Source organism: Cricetulus griseus, chromosome X, assembly GCF_003668045.3.
Source record: "Cricetulus griseus strain 17A/GY chromosome X, alternate assembly CriGri-PICRH-1.0, whole genome shotgun sequence".
In the NCBI taxonomy this organism is placed as follows: domain Eukaryota; kingdom Metazoa; phylum Chordata; class Mammalia; order Rodentia; family Cricetidae; genus Cricetulus; species Cricetulus griseus.
Window position 1 is genome coordinate 59,807,006 of NC_048604.1, and position 13,085 is coordinate 59,820,090.

At 38.3% G+C, this 13,085-nt stretch overlaps 1 protein-coding gene across 1 annotated transcript; it reads right to left on the reverse strand.

Moving 5' to 3' along the window:
- Positions 1-1,988: 1,988 nt before the first annotated feature.
- On the reverse strand, positions 1,989-2,432 carry LOC100760048 (ubiquitin-conjugating enzyme E2 D2-like). The gene has a single exon (XM_035450251.1). It carries the CDS (start codon positions 2,430-2,432, stop codon positions 1,989-1,991), a length of 444 nt encoding a protein of 147 aa, XP_035306142.1.
- Positions 2,433-13,085: the final 10,653 nt, after the last annotated feature.

Here is a 13,085-nt window from a genome sequence, read left to right on the forward strand (position 1 = left end):
TCTACTGTCCTGGATTTGGGGGTGGTGAGGGGAAGTGACATTAGTGAAGCTCATGCTACCTGTTGGGTTATGACAAAGATCTTTTATCTCTCATCCAGGATCTCCTGTCACTCTGCCTGTCTCAACCAAAACTGGACAGACCCATTTTTAGGTATCTTTCCACTGGCTTAGAAATATCAATCTAAAATTGAAAAGGTAACTCAGCATGTTCTAGCTAGATTCAATAGTGCTGGAAGGGGTTCTGTAGTAGGCTATTGGGGGAGAAAAACAATAATGATTTTACCTTCATTGTACACTGGAGGCTACAATATTGACCTGTCAGGCAACATGTACCCACTGGTACAACAGTAGCATGGTAGTTATGGTAGTAACCGATCATTTTCTGACTGGATATGTGGCCTGCCTTAGAGGAGAGTTTCTCATAAACCTTGTCAAAAACCCATGCCTGGGAAGGTCCTAGGCCCTAAGGAGGAATAAGCCTACTATAGTTGTGCTAAATGGTCAGTTGTCAAACTGTCTTCTAAATATTTATTTATACCCATATACTTTTGGTGCTCTCAACTTTTGTTGGAGAAATTTCTTCTTATTTTTTGGGGGGATGGGTAGAGATTTATACAGAGATTCATAACTGATAAAAATGCTGAGAATATTTGACTGTGATTGTTCAGCCAAAGCTGGGCCATCTATATCAATATCCTCCCAACCAAAGCCCAGGGAATCTCTCAGAAGGAGTAGAATATAAAAATTGTAGAATGGAGAGAGAGAGAACAGTTGTGAAATGTGCTCTTCTCTATGACATAGGCATTGCATACATGACATCACCGTTGCTATGGTTGCCTGCCTGAGACCTGCACAAGACTAATCCTGTCAAAATTCCAACAGGGATTGGGGAGGAGTTGCCAAGGCCCCAGAACTAGCTGAGGAATTATCAGCAGATGTTGAATGCTAAGGGTATAATTCTTTTGGGGACTGTGGCTGCTGAAAGTTTGCCCATGCCCCACTGGATAGTCCCACATCTGTGAGCATGTGAGCAGTACTAATTAGACTCTGTTGGTGATTTAAAAAGATAGGGAACATGAAATTTGGAGGAAGACATTTTGGAGGAATCCTTCTAGAGCTGGAAGGAGGCTACTAGTGGTAGATATAATCAAAACACATTGTATATATGTTTGAAATTTTCTTTTACTTTCATTTTTGGTGACTGGTAGATAATGTATACATTTTAAAAATAATTAAAAATATTATTTAAAAGCAGAACATTTTTTACCCTTACTGATCAATTATTTCATATAAATGTTTTACAAAATATTTATAGAACTGGATCAGAGATGTTTCAAGGGTAATATATTTGCATTCGTTTGGTAATCTCTGTTCCAGTTTTACTTCTACAACCTATTTGTTATTATTCTTTGTCAATAGAAACTAAATTACTCAAAGAATTTCAAAAAAGAAACTACAACAACGTGTGCTATTTACATGCTTCTATAAACATCTCAAAATATCTTCCCAGTGGTGCATGCCTGTAATCTCAGAAGTGGGGAGGCTGAGGCATGATGAGTTATTTGATGTGAGTCTGCCTAGCTATTTTATGAGAGCAAGGCCAGTATGAGCTCACAATGGTTCCCACACTGGTTGGGTGAACTGATTTTGTCAGCTAAAGCTATCATCTTGTTCTGCATTCTCCAATAGAAATCTTTTAGTCAAATATGTACGGAAACTGATCTTGCACATTTTCCTGCATCACTCTTTCCCATATCATCACCTTCCTGCTGCCTATCTTCCACCAAACCCCTTCTCCATTCCCTCTCCACCTTCTCTATATGCCATTGTCTCTCCCCTTTCCAATTTGGCCTGTTTGAAAGACGTGCTCCAAAGTATGTGCTCCAAAGAATGGGGAAAGTTTCACCCATAGAAAATAAGCAAAAGACAACCACTTAAGTGTACCACCAGCGTTGCTTTTACTACGGCCATGGGATTACATGTTGAAATCACATAGCGAATTTCTCAGTCCACTCTCTAGCCAGTCTATCATACTTTTTCTTGTTCTTGCGGTAGACCTTTGCAATTTCAGGTACCAATGGATCATCCGGGTTCGGGTCACATAAGAGGGAGCAGATAGACAGGAGAACTTTAGAAATTGTCAGTGCTGGTGACCACTCAGATCTCAGGATGTCAAGACAGATGGTTCCCTTCCGGTTGATATTCGGATGGTAAATTCGTGTGATGAATGTGATCTTGGGTGGTCTGAATGGGTAATCCGATGGGAAATGGATGGCCAGGAAAAAGACCCCTCCATGGTAAGGGCTTTCATCAGGCCCCATTATGGTTGCTTGCCAATGAAATGGGTCTTCCCCCACAGGGCCTGCGGAGCACTGGGCTGGAGGGTCACGAGCCAGGTCCAAGAGCTCCTTTTGGATACGCTTGAGAGCCATGGTCCTTAAGATATGATGGATAGTCCTTTGTACTGGGCCTAACAAGTGGTAGATGGCTTTAGAAATTCTAGGGCCCAAACATCTGTGAGAGCACCGGTTGGTATATGGTTGGGGCAAGGGCTGGCTTGTGGCGAGGTCTGAGTTGTGGTGAGGGCTGGTTTGCTGTGAGGGCTGGGTTGGGTTCCCAAGGAGCTGTTCACAGAAGCGGATAGGGTAGAAAGAGAGAGCTCAGAGCTAGGGACATCAGCTTCTCAACTGTACCTGAAAAGCTGGCTGCACGATTCCTGCCTCTTGGGGCCTTGGAAATACTTTGTCTGGAGCTAGAGAATCCGCTGATATACAGAGGCTGTGATGCCTGAAGGCCGCACAACTGCTGGGAAACACTGCTGCCCGGAGAGGTAAGTGCTCCTCCTCCGGGCAGCCAGCTAATGAGACTGAGGAAGCTGTTTACCTCCAGTGCCTGGGCAACGGCAAGGGTCTATTGTGAGGTCACAGAGACACAGTAACGAGTATGATACATGACACAGTGCACGTAGCATAGAGGTGAGGGGAACGTGGGGCCAATATTCAGGTGAACATGGGTGCAGGTGTCAAATGTTATTAGAACAGTGGGAAATAGCTGAGCATTGGTGGCTCACGCCTTTAATCCCAGCACTCGGGAGGCAGAGACAGGCGTATCTCTGTGAGTTCGAGACCAGCCTGGTCTACAAGAGCTAGTTCCAGAACAGTCTCCAAAGCCACAGAGAAACCCTGGCTCAAAACAGTGGGAAATGGCAGAAGGCACTCTTGCCTGTAGGCCTCACCCAGTGCTTATTCTTTGGCCTAGCAAACAAGGACACAATGTACCCCTTCACCCAGTTACCAGAATAAATAAGATCAATTCAATGAGTTTTCTCTCCATTAGAATGACTTTATCATACTCTTTCTCCACACTATATGTTCAAGTCATACAGACACTTATCTCTGTGTGTATTTCCAAGGACATCCTCTAATTTAAATAATTTAGCAAGTTTAATATTTGTATATCTTGGTAATGTTTTGGTAGTTACTCTCCAGAAGATTTCAAAATTGAATTTGTAACTAACCATCTTAATTTTATAAGAATGCCCCACAGAACAGGATGGTGAAAGAATGAAGAAAGAAGGAAAATAGCTAAACCCTATTTCTATCCTGCATTTATAGGCTTTAGTTGTTCTTTTTGGGGGGTGGAGTTCGAGACAGGGGTTTTCTGTGGCTTTGGAGGCTGTCCTGGAACTCTGTAGACAAAGCTAGCCTCGAACTCACAGAGATCCGTCTGCCTCTGCCTCCAGAGTGCTGGGATTAAAGGTGTGTGCCACCACCATCTAGATGCTTTAGTTGTTCTTTATAGAAATAGTCTTGTTTGTTTGGAATGATTGTTCCAATAACAAAACTAGCCACACAACACAATTATTTCCTTGAGTGTTTCTAATATAGTTAGCTATTGATTATATGTGTAGAAATGCAAAGAAAATAATTACCATAAATATGTTGGTGTGTTAGGTGTATTAATTCATTTTGCTGAACTGAGTGCAGTAATTTAATAAGATTATTTGTAATTTCTGTTGTTACAGTACACATATCAGGTCACAGTTTCAGTTATACTGGATATTCTTTAGTTATGAAAATTCCTTTTTTGGAGAACTATTCATCTAATATCCAAACAACCAATTTAGGATGTACTACTTTGACATTACTTTACAAAGGAAAGACTATGGATGCCATAATGGGTCTTCTACTATTAAGATAAAATATAAGACTCACTGAGAAGAACTTCTCCAAATTTCTTGTTATTTTGTCTTTGAACTTAGTTTCTGTGCTTCTGAATGAAATGTCCATATTATTGTCATTATTATTAAAGTTTAATGGATCATATACAATATTGCAAGTTCTGGAAGTTAGCTTCCAGAGTTTTCTTTTCTGATGAGGATGGGATTGAAAATTTTATTAAAATACTGGAAAACATTAATTTTGATCTTTTTATTGGGCAGAATACTAAGACCAACAATTTTATTTGAGTACTTTAAAGGAGAAAACCTGGTAATGTTCTCCAGAGCCTTTTTGTTATCATGTCCTATTGAACATACATTTCTATATACAAAAGTATGTCATCTTCAGTGTGGCTGACTTCAGCTGAAATAGAATCATTTGCCACCTGGCTCCAATTATATAATTTTGACTCAGAATATTGCTAAATTGTCTATGTACGTCTAGGCTTGCTTCACCTCAAATTCATAATCATTCTTCAGTATCCCTAGTGGCTAGAACCATAATTACATCCTACCATGCCCAGCTACACTGTATGTAAATAATTCAACCCCTAAGAACATAGTTGAACAGATGTCCTTGTGGTATGAATGTGCATCCATTGGGTATATGACTAGGAGTAGAATTGCTGGGTCTTGAGGTAGATTGATTCCCATTTTCCTCAGAAGCTGCCATACTGATTTCCAAAGTGGCTGTAAAAAAGTTTGCATTCCCACCGGCAATGGAGAAGTTGCCCTTTCTTCACATTCTTGCCAGCATAAGCTGTTGTTGGTGTTTTTGATTTAAGCCATTCTGAAAGGTTTAAGATGGTATCTCAGAGTTGTTTTCATTTGCATTTTGCTGAAGGCTAAGGATGTTGAGCAATTCCTTAAGCGCCTTTTGGCTATTTGGGATTCCTCTGTTGAGAATTCTCTATCTAGCTTTGTACCCCATTTTTAAATTGGATTATTTGGTGTTTTAGTGACTAGCTTCTTGAGTTCTTTGTACATTTTGGAGATCAGCCCTCTGTCAGATGTAAGTTTGGTGGAGATCTTTTCCCATTGTGTGGGCTGCCATTTTGTCTTGTTGACTGTGTCCTTTGCCTTACAAAAGATGCTTCTTAGTTTCAGGAGGCTCCATTTATTGTTTATCTCAGTGTCTGTGCTACTGGTGTTATGTTCAGGAAGTTGTCTCTTGTATCAATTCCTTCAGGAGTACTTCCTACTTTCTCGTCTAAGAGGTTCAGTGTGGCTGAATTTATGTTGAGGTCTGTGATCCATTTGTACTTAAGTTTTGTGCATGGGGATAGATATGGATCTATCTGCAATTTTCTACATGCCACCATCTAGTTATGCCAGCACCATTTGTTCAAGATGCTTTCTTTTTTACCATTGTATAAGTTTAGCTTCTTTGTCAAAAACCAGGTGTTCACAGGTGTGTGGATTAATATCAGGGTCTTCAATTCAATTTCATTGGTCCACCTGTCTATTTTTGTGCCAGTACCAAGCTGTTTTCATTACTATAGCTCTATAGTGGTGCATGAAGTCAGGGATGGTGATGCCTCCAACAGTTCCTTTATTATACAGTTTGGCTATCCTGGGTTTTTTGTTTTTCCATCTAAAGTTGATTATTGTTCTTCCAAGGTCTGTGAAGAATTGTGCTGAGATTTTGATGGGGATTGCATTGAATCTGTAGATTGCTTTTAGTAAGATTGGTACTTTTACTATGCTGATCCTATCTATCCAAGAGCATATGAGATTTTTCGATTTTCTGGTATCTTCTTTAATTTCTGTAAGATTTAAAAGTTTTTTGTTATACAGGTCTTTTACTTGTTTGGTTAGAGTTACCCCAAGATATTTTGTTGCTTGTGGCTATTGTGAAAGGTGATGTTTCTCTGATTTCTTTCTAAGCCCATTTATTGCCTGTATATAGGAGGGCTTTTATTTTTTGAGTTAATCTTGTATCTTTTCACTTTGCTGAAGGTGTTTTTCAGCTGTTGGAGTTCCCTGGTAGAATTTTTCCGGGTCACTTATGTAAACTATCATATCATCTGTAAATAGTGAAAATTTGACTTCTTCCTTTCCAATTTGTATCCCTTTGATCTCCTTTTGTTGTCTTATTGCTCTAGCTAGAACTTAAAACACAATATTGAAGAGATATGGAGAGAATGGACAGCCTTGTCTTGTTCCTGATTTTAGAGGAATCAAGTTGAGTTTCTCTTCATTTAGTTTGATCTTGGCTGTTGATTTACTGTATATTGCTTTTATTATGTTTAGGTATGTTCCTATTATCCTTGATCTCTCCAAGACCTTTATCATGAAGGGGTACTGGATTTTGTCAAAGGCTTTTTCAGAATTTAGTGTGATGATCATGTGGTTTTTCTTTTTCAGTTTGTTTATATGGTGGATTAAATTGACATATTTTCATATAGCAGCATTAATTGTAATAGCCAGAGCCTGGAAGCAACCTAGATGCTCCTCAACTGAAGAATATATAAAGAAAATGTGGCATATTTACACAACGGATTACTACTTAGAGGTAAAAAAACAATGACATCTTGAAATTGGTAGGCAAATGAATGGAACTAGAAGAAACCATCCTGAGTGAAGTAATCCAGATATAGAAAGACAAACATGGTGTGTCCTCACTCATAAGTGGATATTAGACATAGAACAAAGTATAACCAGCCCACATTCCATAACAACAGAGAAGCTAGGAAACAAGGAGGACCACAAGAGAGAGATACATGGACACTCAGGAAAGGGACAAGATCTCCTGAATAAATTTGGAGCATGAGGGGAGGTGGGGAGGTAGAAGAAAAAGGAGAGGAGAAAGGGAGAGGGAGGAGAACATGAAGGTTTAGGAAGGTTGAGTTGGGGGAAGAACAGAGAAGGAGAGCAACAAAAAAGATTCCTTTATGGAGTGGGGTGTTACGGGCTTAATGAGAAACCTGGCACTAAGGAAATCCCCAGGAATCCACAGGATGACCCCAACTAATAATCCAAGCAATAGTGGAGAGCCTACCTTAAATGCCCTTCCCCTATAATGAGACTGATGACTACCTTAAATGCTATCACAAAGCCTTCATCTAGTAGCTGATGGAAGAAGAAGCAGAGATCCACAGCTAAACACTGAGCCGAACTCCTGGAATCCAGTTGTAGAGTGGTAAGAGTGATTAGCAAAGGGTTCAACACCAGGTTGGGGAAACCCACAGAAACAGCAGACCCAAACAAGTGGGAGCTCACTGACTCTAGACTGGCAGCTGGGGAACCTGCATAAAACCAAACTATGTCCCCTGGATGTGGGTGTCAGCTGGGGACTTGGGCTGTCTCTGGGGGGGGGGGCTGCTGGCAGTGGAACCAGTATTTATCCCTAGTGCATGAACTGACTTTTTGGAGCTCATTCCCTATGGAGGGATACAATCTCAGCCTAGATACAAGGGGAGGGCCTCAGTCCTGCCCAAAATGATCTGAGGCCTCACCCACTCTGAATAGTGGTTGGGGGTGGGATGGAGAGGTGGTGGGGGAATGGGAGAATGGGAGGGAGAGGGAACCTGTATTGGTATGTAAAATAAGATTGTTTTTAATTTAAATAAAACAATTAATAAAAAATAATTCAACCCCTCTGTCTTAGCCTTCTGAGTGCTGGGATTATGCACATGAATCTTGACACTGAAGATATTTTAAATATCATACATGTTGTCAATTTTCCACTGTTAAATCTGTCTTCAAAACTATCATACAGAATGTTCTCCTTTAAGCATAAATCCATCACTACCATAGTTGATGCTTAAAAGTTTCCAGTAATTTTCCATCACCTTCAGTGTAAATTCTAAACTTCAGTGCTGCCTCATTTAAGTCCTCTCTAGGGAGAACTGATCTTATTTCCATATATCAATTGCAGTATATATTGTACTGCCTTGCTGATTTTTAAAAAATATTCATCCTCTTAACCTATTTCATGGATTTTTGATGAGAGGGATGACCTTCATCATTTTTCTCCTCTTACTACTTATTATTTCTAGGCAGTAAATATTTCCTGGATGATGCATGCATTTGTTAAAATCCAAGTGATATAATTTATACAAAGCCTAATTCTAGCCTTTGAGATTAGATTAGATTAGATTAGATTAGAGTTTAGATAAAGATTTCAATTATAATTTGTTTAACTTTCAACTCAGAAAAATTTCAGGGACACTAAAATAGCATACCACAATGAAAATAAAAAGCAATATAGTGGGCGTACACTCTATTATGCATTTGAAAACCTTTAACAATAGTTCAAAAACCCTTTAATATTCATCTGACATAATTCCTCTCTTAGCATGTAGTTATAAGGGTATATTTCTTTCTTCACATGGTCACTATAATACTTTCATTGTGGATAATGAACTGTCAAAAATTTAAAAATAAAAAAAATCATACAAGTACTTTTCCAATGTGGTATCCTATTGAAACCCATATTTAGTACCACATAAAGAGCCTTATTTCACTGCCTATGGCATATTGTGTCAAGGTGAAACTGGTTTTCACAGGATCATACTCATCAGACTTTTGTTTTACAAGTCCTTGTTCAACCATATAGTTTTACTTCTTTGGAACAATGCATAAGCTGGAATGGCTTGATCATGTGTAGAAAATATGTGCAACTTCTGCTTTCTAAAAAATTTGCAGCATTACCATTTCTAGCAGCAATTTGTGGATATTCCAGTCACGTTGTACTTTGAACAGCACTCTATTTCCAGTGCTTTTTTTTTTGTTCTGACCATTTTTGGTAAGTGATTCAATGACAAAGATGTTAGAAATTATTATTTGTGATTATTTATTATCTCAGTATCTTTGATAACCAAGTATCAGGTCAAATTTTTTACTTGCAATTTTTCTATTCATTCATTGAATTTTGAGAATTCTTTGTATATTTTGGATATAAGCATATTCAAATACATGATTTGTAAATACTTTTTCTTTTGTGGTTTGTGTTTTAATTTTCTTAATTACTATCACTAAAAATGAGACCTTTTTATTACAATAGTCCAATTTAATCAGTATATTTGTGGACTGAGATTCTATTGTCTTATAAAATATTTGTTCTGCCCACGATTACAAAAATTGCTACTATTTTTCTTATTACTTTTCCCCCCTTTCTTTTTCTTCTTTTCCTTCTTTTTCTTTGGAGTGTGTGTGTGTGTGTGTGTGTGTGTGTGTGTGTGTGTGTGTGTGTGTGTGTGTACATGTCAGGGTCTCATGTATCTCAAGCTGGCCTCAAACTTGCTCTGGAGGGGATGACCCTTCTGATCTTCGTGCCTCTGACTCCAAGTGCTGGGACTATAGGCAAGAGTCACCATGCCTGGTTTATATAGTGCTGGGGATCAAACGGGGTGCCTTCTGCATAGGAAGCAAGCACTCAATCAACTGAGCTAATCCTCAGTTCTCTATTAATACCACATTGCCTTTATTTATTAGTTTTACATAAAGTTTTGAAATCAGGTTGTGAAAATATGTTTGGCTATTATAAGTCTTTTGCAATTCCATATGATGCTTAGATTCAGTATGCCAATTTTTATTTTAAAAGAAATAAATTTTTTCTTGAATTACAATGACAGCTATAAATGACTTTAGGAAGCAATACTGTCTTAATACCAACATAATGGCATGGTGTTTCCTCTAAGTGTACTTTAAATTACTTCAGCAATATTTCTCATTTTCTGAAATATACTTTTTGTATATACTTTCCATGGAAATCTCTAAAGAGCTAAATATTTTTAAACCATTACATTTTAATTATTTTGTGTCTGTGTATGCATATGAGATGAATATGTCAAAGCATGTGTGGAGGTCTGAGGGCAACTTTATTTCTTTTTTTTTTCTTAGTTTTTTGAGACAGGGTTTCTCTGTGTAGCTTTGGAGCCTATCCTGGTACTCGCTCTGGAGATCAGGCTGACCTCGAACTCACAGAGTTCTGGGATTAAACTCTGCCTGCCTCTGCCTCTCGAGTGCTGGGATTAAAGGTGTGCGCCACCAACGCCCAGCATGAGGACAATTTTCAAGAGTTGGTTCTGTCCCTCCAACATTTGGGTGTTGAGGATGAAACTCAGGTCATCAGGCTTGGCAGTAAGTACCCTTGTCTACTGGGTGGTCTTGCTGGCCCATTCAAGCATTTAATGTATTTGGATACTATTTTAAATGGTATTTTAGAATTTTATTCTCTGATTGTTTAGGTTGAAATAAGGAAATACAATTAATTTTAAATCTTGCATTACATGTAAATCTTGTATTACACATAGCTTTCCAAATCAATTATATCAGTTTTATAAAAAGATAATCAAGTAATCTGTGAATAAAAATCCCCTATTTATTCACCTTTTTGGCTTTGCAGCACAGAATAAAATAACAAGTATAATATTGAATATGTGATAAGAATAGATACGACAGATTTCTTCCTGACCTTAGACTGAGGTAGTTATTCCAAGATTAATTATGATGTTAAATGTATTTTATTTATGGCTATATTTTTATCAAATTAAGAAAATTCTTTTTCATTCCTTGTGTGTTGTGAGCCATTATCAGCGATTGATATTGTCATATACTATTTTGGTGTCTATTGAACAATTAACAAAGCTTTAAAATTGTTTCCATGGCAAATTATATGGGGTAGTTTTCATGTTACTGAAGTAAAAAATCACAATAAAATCTATCATTTTTAAACATTTTCATAATACAGTTCATTAGTGAATAAATACTGTTACATTGCTGTTAAATCAGAAGCTTTAAATCATGCAGAATTGAAATGTATTTCCACCAAACTCTTCTCACTTGCTGTGGTCTCATGGCTCAATTTTTATTTTTGAATTTCATTACTTTTTACAGTTTCAGGAGTTTTATGACTGGGGTTTTGAGCTGCCCTATGTGGGTACTAGGAACAGAACCTATTAACATCAGTTCTAATAATAATCATGCCATTCCTTCTAGATTTAGGGTTAGCTTTCTTCATTGTTATTACAAAGGTAAATTTCAGCTGTTAATTTGTGATCTTCTTTCTTTTTTGTGTATGTGATTCTTCTGGTTAGTTTTCTTTTTATCAACTTGACACAAATGAGAGACAGTGGGTAAGACAGAATATTAATTCAGAAAAAACCTCCATAGGATTGGCCTGTAGGCATGTCTGAAGGGCATTTTCTTGATAAATGAGTGATGTAGGAGGTGCCACCCAGGCAGAGGGTTCTGGAGTATATATCAAAGCAGGCTGGGCAAGCTATGGGATGCAAGCCACTAATAGAGTTTGTCTGTAGTCTCTGCTTTGGTTCCTGCATCTAGGTTACTGCCTTGAGTTCCTACTCGATTTTCCTTGTTAACAGACTGTGGTGGAGACATGTAAGTCAAATAAACACTTTCTTCCCTAAGTTGCTTTGGTCATATTTTAATTACAGCATCAGAAAAAGATACAGAGTGGTATTTACGGTTGTAACTTCCCTCTTAGCACTGCTTTTGCTATATCTCATATGTTATGGTATATTATTTTTATTTTTAATCATGCCAAGGTATTTTAAATTTCCCCCTTGACTTCTTTGATTTATGGGTTGATTAATTCCAACATATTTTTCCATTTTTTGTATTACTGAAGTGTTATTTTGAACAAATGTGAAAAGTAGAAACTAGAAATAAGTCAATTATTTTTCTAAACTTTATTCCCACTAGACTCGACTTAAAGTTGAATTTGACTTATATACTTACTGAAGAACAAGAGAAAAGGAGTTCTCAGCATATGAAGCCTATAATCTGTGATCAAAAATGTTCATCAGTCTTTTATACATGTGTACTCTGGAGAAATTTTCTATATAAAACTTCTAGCCTTAGGGATTTTTGAGAGCCCATCCCATGTGAAGGGATGCTCTCTTGACCTGGACACACGGGGAAGGGCCTAGGCCTGGCCCAGGATGATGTGGTAGATTTTGGGGAGCCCCTTTTGAGGGCCTTACCCTGCCTGGGGAGTGGAGGGGGGATGGCTAGGGGCAGGTGGGATGTTTGGGGAGAGGGGGGGTGAGGGAGAAGGGATTGACATCTGAAGCAAGCTTGTTCCTAATTTGAACTAATAAAATTTTAAAAAAATAAATAAAAAAATAAGAAAAAAACTTCTAGCCTTGTCTTTTTTTTTGTCTAATATATCTCTCTTAAGTTCCCTAGGTTATAAAAGGAATGAGCACTTATTAACTCATAACAACATCACATACTACAGTTTATTTCTGCTCCATTAGGGATTTAATCCAGTGATACCACTCTTGGGCATATACCCAAAGGATGCTCAACCATACTTCAAGGACACTTGCTCAACTATGATCATAGGAGCATTATTCGTAATAGCCAGAACCTGGAAACAACCTGGATCACCCTCAACCGAAGTGAATAAAGAAAATGTGGGATATCTACAGAATGGAGTATTTCCCTCCCTCCCTCCCTCTCTCTCTCTCTCTCTCTCTCTCTCTCTCTCTCTCTCTCTCTCTCTCTCTCTGTGTGTGTGTGTGTGTGTGTGTACGATGGCATAACTAAATTTGCAGGCAAATGGATGGAAATAGAAAAAAATCCTGTCTGAGATAACCCAGACTCAGACAGACAAACATGGTATGTACTCACTCATAAGTGGGTATTAGATGTAAAGCAAAGGATACACAGGCTACAATTCTCAGTCCCAGAGAAGCTAGGTAACAAGGAGTACCCTAAGAGGGACACATGGATCTCCCTGGGAAGAGGAAATATGTGGTATGTCCTGAATAATCTGGGTGCAGGGGGAAGCAAAAGGAAGGGGATGGGGAATGGGAATATAAGGGCTCAGGATGGTCAAGTTGTGGGCAAGAGGGAGTGGGAGAATGATGGGGGAGATATTTTGATAGAGGGA

What these genes read in the sequence shown, in the direction of transcription:
- LOC100760048 (XM_035450251.1), bottom strand. Translation starts at nt 2,432, where the DNA reads ATGGCTCTCAAGCGTATCCAAAAGGAGCTCTTGGACCTGGCTCGTGAC.